Genomic DNA, 20,530 nt, shown 5'->3' with positions numbered 1-20,530 from the left:
AAGGGGAGGGGAGGGGAGGGGAGGGGAGAGGGAGGGGAGAGGAGAGGAGAGGAGAGGAGAGGAGAAGAAGAGAAGAAGAGAAGAGAAGAGAAGAGAAGAGAAGAGAAGAGAAGAGAAGAGAAGAGAAGAGAAGAGAAGAGAAGAGAAGAGAAGAAGAGAGAATGCTTGCATGTTTAGAGTTTCCCTCTTTGGTATTCTTCCCTGGAAACTTTAATTGTCTTGTTTTTTCCTGGACTCCCGTGTCCTGACTCTTGGAGGTTCCTGGGTCTCCAAGTTCTCCAATATGTACTGCTGTGGGCTGCACTCTTGGCTTGGCAGTTGCAAGCAGCTTCCTACCCTCGAAGAACTGCTGCAATGCTCTGCAGACTCTATGATGCTACCTCATTCCACAGATACCCTTCTCTCATCCTCTCATCGTCTCTGAATGACAACTATTCTTGCCCTGGAGTGTGGCAACTCTTCCAAGGCTAGGAAAATCAGGGGCTTGCCTTATGGGCTTCTCTCTCTCAGACAACACTACTCTATGGTGGCAAATGCTAATGTCTGAAAATTACGTTTTATAAATGTTTCCCTTTACTTATTTAAGCAGAGGGGCAAACTAGTCTATTACTCTACCATCTGTACAAGCAGGAGCCCAAATACTCAAGAGTTTGAAGGCAAGAGAACTGGTTATCTGTGCTTGTCTTTCTATATTGCTTGATTTTGATTCACATGAGCTAGATCTGCCCATAAACACACACATGTCTAGACTTTCCCCTGAAACTATTATAAGGAGATGGATGTCTAACTGGTTGTACACTGCTGATCAGCCACTCAGACTGTATAGTGGTTTCCTGTAAGTCTAACTGTGCTCTAAATATGCACATAATAGACTTGAGTAATACTATAACTTTGATCAGCATGCATTTAACATTTTTTAAGGATTTATTTTGTATTTTATGTGTATGTGTCTGTATACTGCCTGCATGCAGAACCCTCAGAGGTTAGAAGAGGTCCCCCTGGAACTGGAGTTACAGATGCCTGTGAGCTGTCATGTGTGTGTTGGAAATAGAACCTGGGTCTTCTGGAAAAGTAGCCAGTGCTCTTAACAACTGAGCAGTCTGTCTGGCCCCTCATGCATTTTAAAATTGATGTCAATTTGTATCATAACTCTTGCCAATGCAGCTTCTCCTTCTAAGTAGTCCACTTGCCATTTCATGTTCTTAGTCACCCTGTGGCGCTGTCAATGAAAAAAGTATTCAAAAGCTTATTTGTCAGATGTTTCAGACACTTTAGAATCCTAAAGCAGCCTGGAATTCAGTGAACCAGAATTCTAAATAAAGATATTTACCTCTCTTCCTGCTTTAATGCAAACTGCATGAATACAGAAGTTGGTAGTAGCTGTTTCAAGAACAAAACCAGACCCCCAAATCTTCAGAGCAACAAAACTCTAGAACATATGTTAGAATGGGAACATGGAGGGTAATGGTATGTGATGGCAGGCCCATGAAAAAAGGTATGCCTTTTAGTTGAGGAGAAATCTTAGACTCAGTAAGTGGCTTTACTGTGGGACATCTTACTATGCCTCAAAAGAACGACAGACACAGGAGGCCTTTCATCCTTGCTTCCTTGTCACTGTACCCACTCACTCCCTGAGTCCCAGTGTCTCTTCTTTGGCCCTTCTCATATATTTTTCTTTCTCCTGTGATGATTAATATTATAAGCCTGATAGAGTCTAGAATCATGTAGCAGACAAACCTCTAGGCATACTTGTCAGGGATTATCTAGATTAAATGAGCCTTTGGTCATGCCTGTGAGGGATTATCTTAACTAGGTTAATTGAAGTGGGAAGACCCACCCACTATGGGCAGCATTATTTTATGGGCTGGGGCCATAGACCGAATAAAAAGAAGACAGTTGGGGTTAATGAGAAGGCTTGGTGGGCAAAGGTGCTTGCTTCCAAGGCTAATGACATGAGTTGGATCTACATGGTAGAAGAGAACCAAGCGATTGTCCTTTGATCTCCATAGGTATGCTGGGGCATACAGGAACATACATGCTCACACGCGCGCGCGCACACACACACACACACACATACACAGACACACATCAGTTTTAAGAATTAAAAATCATTCAAAAATGAGAAAGGAAGCTGAGTACTAGCTCTCCTTGTCCTCTGCTCCTGGCTGTGGATGCAATGTGGTCAGTTACCTCTGCTCTGCTGTGCTGGCTTCTCCATCGTAATAGACTGTACCTTCAACTGTGAGCTAGAATACACCCTTCATCCTTAAATTACCTTTTCCAGGATAGGTTATCACAACAGGAAAAGTAACTGAGAACCCACCTCCCTTTTTGCCCAGCCTGTGCCTCACAGATGCCCCCTGGTAAACACATGCAGCCTGTGAGCTCAGTCTGGCCTTCTGTCTTTTTCTATAGGGCCCATAAATGAAGTTTTCTACATTTCCAAACAAATGGCAATATTTAAAAGACTTATATTTTGTAACATTAAAATTACACCAAATTTGGCTTCCTGCATCTGTAAGTACAGCATTGTACTGTTTATGAGTGATATCAAGGCAACTGCTGACTGCATTCTTGTAAAAGAGACCATGTCACCCACAGAGACTATGGGTGTTTACTCTTAGGTTTGGTCATTATAGAAAAATTTTGCTGAGTCCTGCTGTACATTCATATTGTAGTGTTCACCTAGAAATGAAAAATTGACATTATACAACTTCTACCTCAGGACTCTGACTTAAAACACCTCCAGTGCCTTGTTTCCTAAGGGGCTTGGGGAGTGCACAGTCTTGAGCTTGTTTTCCAAGGCTCGGTAGAAACTTGTTCTAACCTTCACTACATTCCTCTTTCCACCCCACAGCTTCCAGTACTGTTAGTACAGATCTACATGTTATTTTAATGCTGCTCCGTTCCAGGCTTTAGGGGCTTTGTGTGCTGGCCACCAGCTCTGCCTGGTTTTCCTCCACTTTCCACGCCCAGAAATGACTGCACACACGTTCAGTCTCAACTCTTCTCGCTCAGTGAGCATTCTTTATTTAGAGGCTGCCTCTCTTCCACAGACCCATGGCATGCTGGCTGTTAGCATATATCACATGATATTGTAAGTCTGCTGAGCTTCCTGAGGTCATCGCTATGTCGCTTGCCCCGTTGTTCCTCATGCATTCAGGACAGTAGCTTATAAAGAGTAGATAAGACATTTTCACGTTAATAAATTAGAATTGTGAGCATACTTTTGATATCTAACACATGTAACTTCATAACTTTCTCTTGTTATGCCTTTTAAATCTGTAATGTCAGAAAATGTATCTAGTGATGGAGCTTTGTGAGGATGGAGAACTCAAAGCAGTTATGGATCAAAGAGGGCACTTCTCAGAGAACGAGACAAGGCTGATAATTCAAAGTCTTGCATCAGCCATCGCATATCTTCATAACAAGGGTAAGAAAAGAACTGTGTTCCTCANCATCTCTGTAACAGGAATACATCACTGTTGTTTAAGTGGGATGCCCTTTAGGACTCATAATCACATTGGTAGAGCTTGGAAATGCAAGAGGAGAACAGGTACATTTTCCATAGTTTCCCCTTTTAATTGTATTTATAGACGTTTTAATTAGCAACAATGCAGTCATAAAATCAGACTGTCGGTGAAAATGTCATGATCATTCTTATTTTAGAAGTTTAAAATGGGCTAATATGATCAAAATTAAAGTAGAAAAATCAAAGTGAATTTTCCTAAAATATTTGTATGCCAATGTCATTGAAAATGTTTATGTTCTAGCCTTGTAAAACAGTAGGCTTCAGTTTAGAGCAGCTTGGGTTCAACACAGAAGTACCACAAGTTTCCAGTGTACACCTGGGGCCACATGTGCAGAGGGACTCACATCATGGTTCCCTAAGCTGTGTATATTTTACATTAGGATTTTTTATTGCCATTTTTTAAAAAGTCCAATTGATTTTGACAAGTGAAGAGTAACACTATCCACTAAGGGATACTTATCATTTGGGATAATTTGCCAGTTCTTAAACACACACACACACACACACACATTTAAAAAGAAGTCTACTTATTCTCTAACATAACAGCCTTGCTGTCTCCAGCATCACCGCTGCCACTTTGTTCCATACTCTTCTCTCCTCAGGTCCTTAGGTGTGACTTTAGAATGTTCTCACTTTACACATGAGAAACGCACTCATTCTACAAAGGTCAGCAACCGGCTTTGAGATCTCAGTTTCCTCTGCACCTACAGTGTTGTGCTTATCCCTGGAGTCACAAAATCAAAGGAATTAAGAATCAAGGCCCTGCACCTCCAGGGTCTTAGGCTTAGGGGGAGAAGGAGGATGGAGAACAGCTTGTGATCCAGTGTGGCAGTTTCTTAATAGAGAGTTGTGTAACGTGTGGGGAGCACATGTGTGTGTCAGAATTAGATTTGAGGGATACAGACTCAATCGAAAGAGAAGGATTTTAGGGGAGAAAAGGCTTGCCAAGGCTGAAGGCCTTGCTTCTCCCTTGTCAGGTGATACATTTTCTTCCCAGTATAGTTCTAGAAAATCCTAACTGCATTTTTTTTGGGGGGGGGGGAGTTTAATTATTCTAAAAGGGTGATAATAACCAAGATAAAAATGTGGGGTATTAGGGTGATTTGACTCTCAAGGATAAAAACATATGATAAAAAAACATCAATTAAAATGGTATGGTATAAGTAAGTAGAGACTGATAGAGTAACAGAATCAGTAAGAGTTCCAAGACAGAGCCTGGGAGTCACATATGAGAGGCATCAGTGATTAGCTGCAATTGGCAGTTCAGGTCCAGTTCAGCTGCATTTCCCTAGATGTTATACACTTTCTACAACTTGAGAAATGTTTGTTGTGGCTGTGAACTCAGCCAGTTATTTGCAGAGGAATGTTTGATACATTATTTTAATGCACATAGAAATCTCATTTCAACTCTGACCTGTTCAACTAGAAATTTGTGTTCCAAGATTCGCATTTCTTATTTTAACCGATAAACAGTCAGAAAATGTATGATGATATTTTAGAAAAATACAGTTTTTCTAAAAACTGTATTTAGAAAAATACAGTTTTTCTATACAGACAAGTTACAAAGTGTTAAAATGTTTATGCTGACAGTAACATTAGACACAGGCACAATCCCTATTTAGAGACCTAAGGATACAGGAAACCTGTCTGGGCCTGTGGTGTGACCCAGATTGCCTTCATTCTCCTGGGAATATGTAACCTGGAGTAGATCCCTTTCTGCACTCACCAGGCTGAGACACTAGGCTGGCACAACAGGGAACATGCAGAGATGAGAAAATGGCTTCTGATAGAGATGCAGAGAAGTAAGTAAGTAAAAACAGAAGAGGGAAGCACCACATAGCCGTCCCTCATTCTTTACTTGTCTGCCCTATTTGTGTCCTCTCTAGCCTTCTGCTGCTCACCTTGCTTGTCTTTTTTTCTTGGTAGATATAGTGCACAGAGATCTAAAGCTGGAAAACATAATGGTTAAAAGCAGCTTTATAGATGATAACAATGAAATGAACTTAAACATAAAGGTAAGAGCCTAGAGATACAGCAAAATCCAGAAAATGACTGGCAACAAAGTAGCTGCAGACATCTTAGACACATTTTGGTGACTTTTTAAATCTAACCCATTTGTGCTAAGAAGTTAAAAATTTACAAAAGAAGCTCTAACTGATGAAAATAATTTCATGAGCTAAGTGATGCTACCCAATGTGTTTTTTAAAATGAATATTCCTTCTAAAGCATTAGTTAATAGCAAGCAAACAGATGCTCTGAATTCTAATTAATTTCAGAATTATGTCTGGTAATTTGATGTAAATGTGTTACAGATTTAGAGAAAAACACACCTTGGCTGTGCTTTTGATACTAAATTAATGCTACAGTCTGAATTTCTCATTGAAATTTTTCCTGGGTATTAATATTTATGTCTTAACTACAATTAATGTGCCAAGTGTTTATTCTTGAGGATTTTATTCAAACTAAGTGTTCCTTAATGTCAAATAAATGATAGAATACATTATTTATTACTTAGCACTTTAATAGTGGCTGCTTTCAAAATGTGTGCAAGTGTTAACTTTAGACTCAAATGTGTCTGTTAAGTTGCGGTTGCTGAAGCTAAATCTGTATGCAGTATAAACAGTCTCAGCAACACTGCTGCTGTCCCTTGGTGAATTTTCTTTCTTGTTCTGCTGTAAACTCTGTGCAGGCAGGAATTTCGGCCATTTTATTCCTTGTTAGATTGTGCACGAGTGCCTGAAACAAAATATGCTCAGTTACTTTCTGTAAACAAGTGACTCATTGCTCTCCAAAGAATGGAACTAGATCATGAAGGCTTTAATCTATTTTGTATTTGTAGAGATGTTGTGTGGACAAAGATAGATATTATATGTCAAGTGGGATATTTACGGAAACCTCTGGAATAATTGGTTCAAGGCATGCTGATGCACACTTGCATGCCCAGCACAGGAGAGGCCCAAACAGGAAGACTGCTGTGAGTTTAAGGCAAACTGGTTACACAGTGAGTTTAGGTCATCTGAGCTGCAGAGTGAGACCCTGGGTCAAAGAAAAAGCAAGAGAGAGAGATGGGTAGAATGTGATTTGTCAATCTCATAGATTAATTCCAGGCACTTACACTTGGTAAGGTACTGACAGTTTTGCATTCAGTATGAACAAAGAACCTGTGCTTTGCCTGTATGATACATAAATGAGCCTGTGTTTCTGTGTTGGGTCTAAGGGCATTCTATTTTGAAAGACAACCAAGAGTACACTCCAAATATTTAATAACTGAAGGTGTAATTACTGAGCTTTGGAGTGGAGTAGGGGACTGAAGTTACAGCAAAGGCCTTCAGCCCATCTGTAGCCAAGCTGTGTAGAAGTGGGCCTTTTTCTCTTTGCCAATCTACTTAATTTTAAATAGTGTAGTAATGTTTTAATTAGTATACTCTAACTCACAAGAAAAATAATTGTAATGGAAACCAAGTATTTGTGAGTTATACATAGTTTTAAAAGTCTTAGTGAGTGGTGATAAGGGTAATTATTTGGATTTAAACAGTGCTTTCAGTGGACCATAACTCTATTATCAGAAAAATAGAGAACATAATCCAAGGCTAGGCTGTATTTTGCAATGCAAGAACTTATAAAAATCTTTACCAAGAAGTTAATAAAAGGTGTGAACCGGTCAACATCATGGGTTCTCTGTATTAAGTTTCCTCTCCACCCAGAGAGGGTGGGCAGAGAGGCAAATTAAGTCTTTTATTGGTGATAGAAGGAAAAGCCCGTCCCCAGGAAGTGGACAGAAGTCACTGGATGACTGAGCTCATGTGTCTGTTCTTAGGTGACTGATTTTGGCTTGTCTGTGCGGAAGCATGGCTCCAGGAGTGAAGGCATGATGCAGACTACATGTGGTACTCCTATCTATATGGGTAAGTGAGGAGAACTCCTGAAGGGTGTGGCAGCCTTTGATCCCATCATGTGGGAGACTGAGACAGGAGGGTTGCCATAGGCTCCATCCACAGTGAGCTCTGATTCATAGGCTCACCATGCCAGTGGGGCCACAGCACTTTCATTAGCCTGCCTCTTTGCCCCATTTCCCCTCTCGTTCCCAGTAATTCCCAGTGTTCTCCACCACCAAACTCAGTTGTGCCTGAATCGTACGCTGTGCACTCATTTGTGTCTTCTGTTCCACGGAACGGTTTTGCTACTTTATCATGCTGTTGTTGTATCAGTAGTTTATCTGTTTTTATTGCTGAAAAGTATACTTTGTTCATTGCTCTTTTTTTGCCTACTTGATGCATAAAGTTTTTAAATTGTTTTATCTTACAAGGGAAAAGGCTACTTTAGATTCTGTTCATATCCTCCCATTGGCAAAAGACATCTGGTCTGTAGTTACATGGGGAAAATATATCCAGCACCCTGAGCTTTATGCCTGCTTATTAGTTGTCTACACTGATAACAAGCGAGAGAACAAGAGGGAAGACAGATGGCTGTGGAGCTTTGCTGACTTCCTAAATGGCTCCTTGGCACAGATCCTCGGGCTCCTGCCTCCCCGAGGGCCGGGGTGACAGTGCAGGTTGAAATGCCCCTGATAATCAAGAAGACTCTGAAAAGTGGAGGCCAGGAGTCCTAGGTCCCTGCTCTGTGGTGCAGCAGTAAAGTACAGCAGCCTGAGATGAATCTGAACTCGGAATCTGCCTTCAAAAAGACACAGCCATGGAGCAACTTGCACTTTGATGGTTCTGTATTTAAAGCCTTACGTGCAATTAAGGACTGCAAGAACACACTATAATACTAAAAAAGGAATACTGTAAATTTTCAATTATTTGAAGACAAATTGTTCAACTTGTGAACTATTAGAGTTCTGTGTATGTTTTGGCTTCTTTTTGTTGTTTTCCACTCCTTTTAATCATAATGGTAAAATTAAAATTCTATTTGCTTTTAGTAGTTGTTATAAAAGTGTGTGTGTGTGTGTGTGTGTGTGTGCGCAAGTATGCAAGCACATGGCCAGTATGTTCGTGGAGAAGATTGGGAGTGTTCTCTTGATAAGCACACAGCTTTCCCATAGCAACTATAACGCAAACCCCTAAACCTTCATCTTTAAAGCAAGTGCCATGTTGTGAACCCCTTTGTTAAGCAGAGAGGGCAGAATTGAGTCCCACGTACTTGGAAGCTCACCCTGTGCCGGCACTCATTAGTGTTTTGCCAGTCTTAGGTGAGTGTGCTTTATATCTCAGTTTTCTTACCTAGAAAATGTGGGAAATAATATATATTCTGTCATTATAGTGCTGTGAAATTATAATCATTATCATCATTATTCTGCTGAAGTGATTTATAACCACAATATTAGCTTTTCTTTGAGTTTGGATTTGCACATATTTGCCTTGATTTAAATAATGTTTAGCAAAGTTGTGTTTCCTTCTATTTTTGGGAGAATCTAAGACATCATTGTCTTCTACTATAACTATACTGTATTTGTAAAAATCACTTAATCATTTCCTAGGAGTAAAGAAGTGCACACTTAGGAAAGCAGTTGATGCCATTGTCCCATTAGGAGCTAATTGATAGGAGTGAGGAGTTGGTGACACCAGTTGGAAGGCCTGTGCATTATTCATTCAGCATCTGCTGTTGGCTCTTTTTGTTCGCTCCAGAGGAATAAATTACAAAACACATCAGCACATTTTTCTTGCTTTGTGTTTAAGCATTTAAAGGTAATTTATTGTATTATTAATATTATTTTATTTCTGCTTATTTGGCAGCACCAGAGGTCATCAATGCCCATGACTACAGCCAGCAGTGTGACATTTGGAGCATAGGTGTCATAATGTACATTTTGTAAGTAGCTTCCTGAATGCCCAGTGTAAATAAAAGTGAAGTCTCTGGCTGTAGGTTGACATAGATTTTTAAATGAAAACTAAGTAATATATTTTCAAAGGAGTCGTTTAAAATCCAACCGAGCTGCATCCTGAGTGCCCTCTCACTAGGCCTCAGAATCACCTCCTAAGTATTTGTTTAATTTATACATTCACATTGTTCAGTTTTGCTTTGCACTAATCTACAAATGCAACAGTGTCCCACATGATCTGAGCTAAGTGAAAATCTGTTTTCCCCGGTACCTCGCCGCAGCTTAGAGCTTCATCTGCAGCCCATCAGGAATAGGGCACTGGGGCCGCCTGGCCCTAGTGCTGCTGGCACAGTGGGGACTGGGCCCAGTTAGGCTGAGGTTACTTTAGGATTAAGGGAGGGTGTTGTATTTCTCAGTTCCCACAGCATCGTGAAAGCCTCCATAATTCTTGTTTGTCTTTCCCTCTCACTCTCACAATTCAGTCAGATCCCAGATCCTGAAGTGTTTGCCTGTGAGGTGCCTGCACCCATTCCTGGTGAGAGCATCTTCACCTCTCTTCCGCCCTATCGGTTCATCTTTCTGGTTGTCTTTCCTGCTTCTGTTCCTCCTCCACCTCGTCTGCTGTTTACACTGCTCTCAGGGTTGTCTGTCTGTATCACACTCTCTCAGGACTAAAGCATTCTGATGAATACTCCTTGCTCTAAAGAATATTTGACATGGTATGACTTAGCAAATCATTTACAACTAACTCTAGCTTGTTTTTCCAGTCTTGGGCTGCCTGTGTGTTTTCGTGTATTTACCTTTTCTGTGATGACTCTCCGCTGCTCTTTATCACGCGCACTCTATGTTGTGTGTGTGTCTCTGTGTGTCTTTGTGCACGCATATGTGTGTGCCATGAGTGCTTATTCTTTTCTTCTTTGGACTTCTCTCCCAGGTGGGCCAACACTAAAGCTTCCTGCTTTCCTAACTCCTACTACAGCTGATGTTCATTTATTATGTATAAACTTTCCTGCATTCCACATAGTATTTAAGGCATCATACAAAATAGTAACACCCCACCCCACCCCACCCCACCCCACCCCCAATATGGCTGGGATGTTAGTTTTGTTGGTAAAGTGCCTTCCCAGCACAAAAGAATTCCTGGTTTGATCTTTAGCATTGTATACTCTAAGTGTAGTGGTTCGTGCCTACAGTTTCAGCACTAGGGAAGTGGAGGCAGGAGGATCAGAATTTCAAGGTTACCTTGGCTACATAGGCTAGGCTAGGCTAGGCTAGGCTAGGCTAGGCTGGGCTACATGAGACCCTGTCTCAATGTAACAATAGCAATACGAATAGAGAAATATTTAAACAGTAAGGCATGCTTGAACAAATGTAGCTTTGATTGCACTCATTGCACGGTAATATTATAATATTCTACCTTATCTGTTTCTTTGTTTTAAGTTCTGTCGAAGTTCAAATTATCCATCTTCTGGCATCATCATTCATCATTCTCTGGCATCTGATACAACAGCCAGCCCATATTCAGTGCTCAATACACATGTTAAATTGAATTAAGTGAATTGTCTAAGAGGTAGTCTGAAAAGTTAGTGACTAGTGTTCTTGTCTTTCAGTGAATCTGAACACTTTAATGTCAATGCAACATTAGTTTTATGGTCATGTTGGAGATTTCGCTGTGCACCACCTCTTCCATATCATGTCTAAATACTAACATCAGGGTAGTAACATTTTCACAGTTGTGTGAAATGGAAGACGGTTGGTCCACATGCATCATTGCTTAGACAGCATGAAGTATGAATGGATGCATAAAGCTTTGATTGTTGTTTTGTGCTGATTAGAATCATGGTCCAAATATCCAGAGTTTCATCTTTAATTAAAATGTAACTATTTAAATAAATCTTTCATACTGTTAAGAGTGTCCACACAACAAAAGTCCACATTAATCTTTATAAGGAATCATTACAAAATCCATATGGTGTTTGCTACTTTTTGAGTTTGCTGTTAAGAAAAGCCAAGTGTATTACATACCTTTCATTTTTCCCTCTTTCCTAAATATCTAATTTGAATGTTCCTGCTCCAGAGTGTAGCTGCACATCTGAGTAAAGGCATCTTCCTCTCCTCACAGAAGAGTCTCGCTTAGCTCAGGAGTGCCTACTCACTAATGCGCTTCAGCCCTGTGGCACTGTAGACAATTCCCTTCACCCCAGCACAGCGCAGTACCTTCTCCACGAGGCTGTTTCCTTATTTACCACTTGACTTGGATTCATTTCTACTTAATTGGACAATGATAACATACGTTCACAACATGAAATTAACATAAATAAATACTCTTTATGGTTCCTGCCCTCTGCTGTCCTGAGTCCTATGAATGCAACAGAAAATAATAGAAAGCCTTAAGAGGCATTTTTTCATGTCATGGCTTCCCTTTTCTGGATGTGCTAGGAAATTGCTGTCATAAAGTTCCATATGCTCCTGATTGACCAACCATTAGATACATTTTACGTAAATAAAATTGCAAAGGACAGAAAAAAGTGGAAAATTTAAAATGTAGCCCTTAAGCTATAGTTGCATGCAGAAGCCACTAAGAAATTGGGGGCCATGCAGATCACTGCTTGATAACGGGCTCAATGAGCTGAGCCTTAGCCAGCCTGGGCTTGTTATAATAGATAGTAATTGCCCACACAGCCATTTCCCTGGTTATTTTCTTTTTGTGTCCTATGGCTTTTAAAATTCCATTTTAAAACTAAGCAATAATAAAGCAAGTAAGAAGAAAGAAGTGTCAGAATGAGCTTGAGAAATAAAAAGTATAAAAGCCAGAATTTGTACAACAGCTTGACAACTACTGATCCACCAGCAAGAAGCTCTTGCAGGAGAAGCTCTCTGCTCCAGCCTAAGGCCCTCACTGCTGGGGAAGTTCCCTCATTTTGTTACCGTTATGAAAAATACAGAAATCTAGCTTGGTCAGAAAATGTTTACAATTGGATTTTTAGAATAAAGCTTAGAAAATACAACTGAATAAAGTCAATGGAACATGAAGTGTAAAAGACTCAGGCTTTCTTAGGCTGGAAATAGACCACACCTTGGTAGGTGTAATGGAGAAATGCCCTTTGGATTTTAGTGAAGGTGGAAGGTATGTGCCTGAGAGTTGAGTCATTGCTCTCTCACCTCCTGCTTGGTGTGTCCCTGGGCATAGCTGTTGTTTGTCTTTAGGTTGTCCTGAGATGATGATGATTATGGTAACTGAGAGTAGACTGAGGCACTGAGCTCAGCTCAGAAGTACCCTGTTACAGCTCTGGCCTAGATCAGCTAAGGGAATCGGCTTGGTTGACTTTCCCCAAGCTCTGTTAAAAAGAAGCTGACAAATAGAGCCTGTGTTATAGATGCAGACAGGCCATGCTTGCTTCAGCCAGAGTGCTTGGGCTGTACTGGTGCTGACTTTTTGTTTACCCAACATCCACCCTTTCTTACTGATGATTTCCTCCTGACTTACTTCTTTTGAATACTACTATTGAGAACTTGTGCCCATTTTAATCCCTTTCAGCTTTGGCTCAAAACCTACAGAAATTTCCAGGGTTATTCTTTTATTTTATTGTTACCACTACTAACATTTGATTTATTATTTATCACAGACAAAACGCTTGCCTGGCCATCAAACGCTGATGAGTTTAATAACCCATGTGCTTCTTCTATAACCCGGTGTACAGTACGGACTTTAAGCAGCCATCTCTCCTTGCTCATGTCACTATTACTGTGCCTTTGTCCTCTCACACCTTCCTGCCCTAGAACCCCTTAATCCTAGTATCTCCCCAACCTGTAGAAGCCTTGGGGCATTTGTAGATCTGAGGCCTCAGTTCATAGGTAGTCCTCTACTGTGCCATTTCTCTCAGCATTGAGAGGAGACCAGCTATGAGCCTTGATGGCTCCATTGCTTCTACATTCAGCAGAGAGCCAGTCCTTTCTCCTTCTCATCTGTTACTTACCTACCAAGCATCACTGCTTCCAAGTCCTATAGGAAGTTGATTTGTGATGGTCTTATGTTAAAAACATTTGAACAAAATGACTGCTTTCCTTTAGACTGTGTGGAGAGCCACCCTTTTTGGCAAATTCAGAAGAAAAGCTCTATGAATTAATAAAGAAGGGAGAACTGCGATTTGAAAACCCAGTCTGGGAATCTGTTAGTGATTCTGGTGAGTATGGACTTGCTATGATTTACTAAAGCAATTAATCATTCACTAATAAAACTGTTGTAAATCTCTAGTTAGTCATAAATTTACTTTAGAATTAAACAATATTTGCTTGTGGAAATAGTGATATCTTCATCAGAAAACAAAATAAAACAAAACTGAACTAAAAATATCAATTAAAAAATTAAAGGGGAAACTTGCTGTTTTGAACCCAATTTTCACCATAGATCATTAATCCAGGTTACCCAGCAATAAAAGGCATTCCACCTTATTTCTTAGGCCTGGTGTTGATGGAACTTGGCACACTTTGTTGTATTATGCAATCATAACCTAAGTAAATAGGAAAATGTATAATTTTTATTTTGCCTTGTTGGTTGTGTTGTAGGATGTCTTTCTCTGAGTTGTCTCAATTTTTTGGCTCATCTCAAATTTTTGGATTCAAACAATCCTCCTGTCTCAGCCTCTTTAAGTAGCTGGGGCTACCAGCCTTTGTCACCATGACCAGCTGGTGTGTGTAACATTAACTGAGGTTAAGTGAAATAAGATTTCAAGATTTTCTCCCCTTTATTTGCAGCAAAAAATACTTTGAAACAACTCATGAAAGTAGATCCTGCTCACAGAATCACAGCTAAGGAACTTCTAGATAACCAATGGTTGACAGTAAGTTATGACACTCTTTTTAAAAATCTTTTTTTCTGACATCATTCATTTTACATGGTCTTTTAGTCTTAGAACCGTCAATTAGCTCCATCTTCTGACAAGTTTAAAAGGAGTAGTGAGTCTTGACACATTTCTGAAATGGACATTCCCAAATGGTTACGACTGTCACCACAGTTGCTTGTGTGTATTTATAGACATTCAAATGAACTTTGTTTGTTCTTTGTCATGGATGCTTCATGTCCAGTAGAATGGAACTGAGAAATGTCTTATGAAATCGATGCAGAGAAAAGGATATGGAACAGGTTCCAGATGTAAAGCTCTAGAACCAATTATAGTTCACTCAGCTCTCTGGTTACAGAGAGTCTTTTGGGGACCTTGGAAAACATGTCTCCAGATGGTCTTCATTACCTGGGCTGAAACATTTAGTCTTCATTTATTTGCATGTTGCACCAGTAGACTACAAAACTTGGGTGTAGACCCTTTGGTCTCTGCATTCCTGTAATCGAACAGGACCCAGTAATAGACAGAATTCGAGGGAGGCTGCTATTGAATCTTTAGTTGGAAACATTGCTATCCAGTTGAGTGTCTCTATTTCCCAGCTTTCTGTGTTAGTCACCATTGTCACCTAATGACATGTGAAGGAAGTGGAGCAGGATAGGCCTTCTTCCAGTCTTTCCTCTATTCTGGTGACTTGGAATGTGATGGTTGTTGATTGAGTAGCCATGCTGGACAACAAAGCAGGACTACAAACTGGGGTTGGTAAACAACAGTAAAATACAGGGCCCCAGGGCTTGTAGTTTACAGTCACTATGCCAACCCATTCCAGACTTTTTTATTTTAGTAGAATGCAATTTTTTTAATCTTTAGAACACTTTGAAATGTGCAAGTAAGCCTAATCCCACTTGTTACAATTATCACTAAGCGATGAATTACTGAATTCTGAATGATTTTTTTTGAAAAATCACTAAGTCAATAGGTCCACAGAGATCTCCAGAAAAGTCTGAGACTTAATACTAGAAGTTACTAGTGCTGTACGAGAGTTATTGACAACACCCACTAAAAATTAAGTATATGTTTAGCTAGGCACTATTTTAGGCACCAAGGACACAAATGCAATTATATTTGAACTGAAAATTATTGTGTAGTTATATTCTTAAAAGTCATTCCAGCCTTGAGGTGGGCAATGCCTTAGAGACAGAGAATTTGGTAAATATTGAAGAACCATTTTTGAGAGGTGGCAGTCTAAAAAGCATAGCAATAACAGAAAAAAAGAAAAATACATGGGAGAGGCTTTAGAAATGTGATTGAAAGTGGATGTAGCTTAGCAGTAGGATGCTTGCACAGTGTGCCAAAGCCCTGGGTTTGATCTTGAGCACTGAAGAAAAAGAGGGAGAGTTGGAGGGGCTGGGGAAATGTGAACCATAGAATATGATGATGGAGTACATGAATAATAATGATATGGGAGGAAGAGTGAATGAAATTGAGGGTTTGCTCTAACAGCTGGTAGAACAGTGGTTCCATTTATTAAGATGTGGACAGCTATTGAAGAGTAGATTCTTCCTGTGGGGCATGGGTAGTGAGACAAGAGCTCCAAATTAGGTATGTTAGCATTGAAATGCTATGTGACAGGAAAGTAGACATGTCAAACAAATAAATAGATAGAGGTCAGGAACTGGGTTATAAACAGGAAAATCACGAGTACGTGGATGCCATGTAAAACCACTGGGCTGAAGAGATAAGTTAGGAAACAAGCAAAGACAGAAGAGGCCCAGATACTTTTAAATATCATAAATATATTGTGGTATCAGTTTTTTAAATTCTCTAATTTTCCTTTGACAAATTTGAGTTATTTCTTTGAATAACAGTTCTTCTTTTACTTTTTTTTTAAACGCTAAAACCTAGTTTTCAATCAAGAGTGTATTATATCTGCCCTCTTCTGTAACTATTTTGATCTCTTCTGGGATTCTGTGCTGTAATTATTTCTGGCCTAAAGTAGTTGTGCAAATGAGTTAGCTGCGAGATCATTGTAAAAATGTATGGGGTAGATTTGTGGTACAGGAAAATAAAAAGTTGTAAAACAGATGGTGTGCCTTAGAATTTATCTCCTCCCAGCATCACACAACATTCGGGTTTGGCCATTTAATTATTTGTTTTCTAATTAGTACAGCTTTATTTCTGGCTTTGGTCATTTTTCCAGAAGTCTCCATTTTCAAGCCTCTAACATTTGTCTCTCTGAAGTCTTTGCCAAATGGATAGAAGTGACAGATATTGTGTACTATATCGGACTCGCTTAAGTTCAGTGTATGAAATTTAGAATGCTGGCATTTTGCAAACTTCTGAAAGGCGTGACTCGTTTCTTCCTAACACTTGATGTCTTCCTTCCTGCAATTCATGTCCTCTGTTTGAAATAGTCTAAAGAGAGGAAGATGGTTTCCTCAGAGCCTTACTGCTTCATATCAGAGCCTGTTTTTCTCAATACCTAATGCTTAGTAACAATTTCCAATAAAGGGCTTTATTGGACAAAAAAGTGTCTGTAGTTTAACCCATGTATTGTGCATTTTGAAGCATGGTTTATATCTTAAAAGTATTCCAAGAAAAAGAATTATTTTTCTGTATACATTTAAGTGAGCAGAATTTCAAATAAATTTGAAGTGCCTCCCTGGTTTCACAAGCTGAGTGGTAGCTGTGAGGAAAATCAGCTGTGGTGACTGTTCCAGCAAGGGCAGAGTTTGGCGAGACCCCCTCTGGCTGCCAGGACACGGTTATTTCCTCTGTTAGCTGCTTTGCCTTCCTCTTTCCCATCAGCATCGGATCAGAGAATGGACATTTCTTACTAGATCATTTCTGTGGCCTCTTATTTTCTTCAACTCCCTAGGACACAGGTTAACACCAAGAATTTACACTTAAAAAACATATGTCTGAGGAATTTCTTCTGGCTGCTTACATTTTAAAACCACTGGTATAAATTAGTAGAATTATTTCTCTTGTGTGGGTTGTGAAAAGATAGCTTCAGTTCCAAGCTTTATTAGAACTTTCCAAACATGGGTAAATCCTTCAACATGTTTTTAATACATGCTGCTAAGTCACAGACCCTCTGGCTGCTCCTCCCTCTCCTAGAAACTAAGCCCTGTTCCTTCTGTGGCTCTCTCTAGAATACAGAGTTGGTAAGAAAGGATGCTGGTCAATCCCCCCTATTGCAGCTACAGGATAAGTTTGTGGTTCTACCTAGTCCTGCCTCTGTGTCTGCCCTTGACTTATTGGCCAGGCCAGCCCAGATCCTATTACCATATGAAGCTTGCCCACCCTTCTATCCAGGAGCCTCCTAGTCTATAATGTATCTTTTCCAATTTTTAGTGCTGTCTTTGGTATACAGTTACAACTTTGGTAAAAATTCCACATATTATTTTTTCTTGTATACTTAATAGTCTCTATGTCCTGCCCAATATATTTTTTTAACCTACTCTAAGGTCATAAAGATGGTCTCCTAAGTCTCTTTCACAAGATTTTCTAGGTTTAGCCTAACATTTATATATTTGCTATATTATGAAGTTCTTTTTACATATATTGTAATGTAGGAATCTAGGTTCATGATTCATATCCCCAGGATGGGATATCCAGTGTCATTTTGAATGAAAAAAATATAAGGTCTGATGCTCATTGTATCAAGTTAAAACAACTAAAGAGACATTCTATTTTGAATACACACAGACATGATTAAAATATAAGCAAGACAACAAGGAAGTGGCTGTCAGTCTCCTCAGGAAGACAGGGTAGAGAAAAACCAAGTGGATGGATACAGTTTAGATGGTCATTTCACCTTGTATAGACACACCTCGGAATGCATTATATTATAAATGAGCGAATGATGGATTAATGATGAAAATACATTTTGAGCAACAAAGATATAAATGCAGTTCCAGTGTACACAGAGCCCAAGGAAAAGTATTTAGAATCATATAATAAAATAAATTACAAAAATGATATTGGACTCTGTACCTTCGAATAATTTAATTATGTCTTTCTGCATTTTTCAATGGAAGAAAAGACACAAAACATCTCACTTTTAAAAGATTTTCCACCAAGTCATTAGGTTCATTTGCTTCCCAAACACCTACACAGAAATTTTGAATGGTCTTTGGTACTTCAGAGATTTAAATATATATATATATATATATATATATATATATATATATATATATACACACACACACACACACACATATATATACATATATATGTATATACACACATGTATAGACACATATATACACACATATACATATATGTGTATATATATGTATATACATATATATGTATACACACATATATACATATATATGTATACACACATATATACATATATATGTACACACAATATATGTATATATATACATATATTATATGTACATATATATGATGGCTGCAAACTATGCTTTCTTTTTCTTGTTAAGTGGAAGAAGCTGACTTAAGGGAAAAAGCATGGAAATGATTACTACAATTCCATGCTCAAGCAGATTGGGGGTGTGAAACTGATTCCTCAAGCCATCCAGGTGTGTGCACACCCCAGTCTGAAGAGTGTTGGTTTGAAATATATTGAGTTTGAAGGCTCAGCTTTACCTCTAACTAGAAATTCTCTGCTGGCAGTTGTGCCTCTGTAATTCAGTCATTTCTCAGGCTCCTTTTTTCCTGAAGACGAGGATTACCGACATTAGCCTCATCCATGCATTTGAAGCTACACTTGTGAGAAATCAATGAAGTAGCTGCTTCCCTTAGGGCCACTGTTACCATCCAGGCCATCGAGGTGATTGGTCATTCATCTTTGTGTGGCTCTCTACACTTCATACATGCCTTTTCCAGCTGCTTACATTGCTTTTTAGTCATATGAAGTCCATGGGATTGCCCATGGTAAATGGTTCACCATTTAAATGTAAATGGTGGTCAAAACAGGAAAATAATATTCTACCCCCTTTCAGTAGAGATAATTATCATTTAGTATCTTACATGTGCTTTTTATGCAGTTTTATGTGTATACATTACACAAATAGGGTCAATATCCTGTAAACTACTCTTTTTCATTTAATATATAGTGGGAAGATTTCTTTATTAAGAAAAAATGCAATATTACATCTCAAAGTCTGGATGTTCTATAGTATTTTGTAAATTTCTCCCTCTGAATATGGAATAAATAAATTGTTTCAGATCTTTCTTGTTACAATCAGTGTCACAACAAATGTTCTCATAAATAGCATATCTATAGAATAAATTCCAAATGATAAAATTATTTGTCAGAGAGACTGCATTGTGCATTTTGATAGGTTACTGATAATTTGCCTGCCATAGGAAGGAAGGAAATAAACTCCTTGGGTCTAGAGAGAGTACTCAGTATTAAGAGTGCTCATTCAGCTTTGGAGAAGTCCATGGCTTGGTTCCCAGAACCCACATTGGGCAGTTCACAACCACCTGTAACTCCAACTCCAGGAATTTCAGTAACCTCTCCTGTACATTGCTGGACTCTTGAACTCTGGAAACCTACACACACACACACACACACACACACACACACAGACAGACACACACATGTATACATATGTACTCATACACAAGCATGCACATATGCACATGTACACATGCACACATGTACACACACATACACACCTAAAAATAAATCCTTAAAGAAGTAAAATTTGACTACACCATCATGAAGGAGACACATGGATGAACTGACTAGCAGATAAGTAGTTCCCAAGAACCTGCACGCTTTGAAAGCAGTGATACAGTTGGTCACTGATCATCATGGGTACCTGTTTGATGTGGGCTGCAAAGCCAGTGGTGAGGTTTGCAATTTATCTAATGACATTTAATATAGCAAAGTGAGTGAAGATTGAGCTGTGCTCTTGAGGGACTGAAACTGTTAGTTAAATCATGATAGCTAGATCATAATATGCTGATTAAGACTTCGAAAAACAAAGATTGCTGTAGTGAGCTGCTGTCACATTGTGCAGCTAGCATATGAGCTTCACCGTGATTGTTGTTTGTTTGAGCATGGTCATGTGTAGACAGGTTTATCTTGCTAAAGCTTCTTAGAGGTGACTTGCAGGATGCAAGCATTTCCTTTGTTTTTCCTATCAGGGCAGGCTGCGTGTTGTATGGTAAAGAATGACTTCCAGGTCCCAGTGCTTAGTATTTCCCATTGAAAATTGCCTGGCAGGAGTCTAAGCTGCTCCAGATCTTTGTAGGTACCAAGTAGGAACTGGGAGCATCATGAACTATGTACTAGCTCCAAAAATGTATCACCTAAAAGTGATATGTTTATTCTGATAAACATCTTTTTCAAAG

General features: G+C 39.3%; 1 protein-coding gene across 6 annotated transcripts in view; it reads left to right on the top strand.

Moving 5' to 3' along the window:
• Stk33 (serine/threonine kinase 33) overlaps positions 1-20,530 on the top strand; it is a 153,855-nt gene that overhangs the window by 94,439 nt on the left and 38,886 nt on the right. For all 6 annotated transcript variants that reach the window (XM_021168465.2, XM_021168464.2, XM_021168463.2 and 3 more), the window contains 6 exons: positions 3,295-3,433; positions 5,459-5,547; positions 7,350-7,437; positions 9,268-9,343; positions 13,425-13,537; positions 14,109-14,194. In XM_021168465.2, the coding sequence (XP_021024124.1) occupies positions 3,295-3,433; positions 5,459-5,547; positions 7,350-7,437; positions 9,268-9,343; positions 13,425-13,537; positions 14,109-14,194 (591 nt within the window). The remainder of the gene's footprint in view (positions 1-3,294; positions 3,434-5,458; positions 5,548-7,349; positions 7,438-9,267; positions 9,344-13,424; positions 13,538-14,108; positions 14,195-20,530) is intronic.

The sequence above is a fragment of the Mus caroli genome, chromosome 7 (assembly GCF_900094665.2).
Source record: "Mus caroli chromosome 7, CAROLI_EIJ_v1.1, whole genome shotgun sequence".
NCBI lineage: Eukaryota > Metazoa > Chordata > Mammalia > Rodentia > Muridae > Mus > Mus caroli.
Note: the sequence above shows the minus strand (reverse complement) of the source record. Positions and strands in the feature narration are given on the sequence as shown.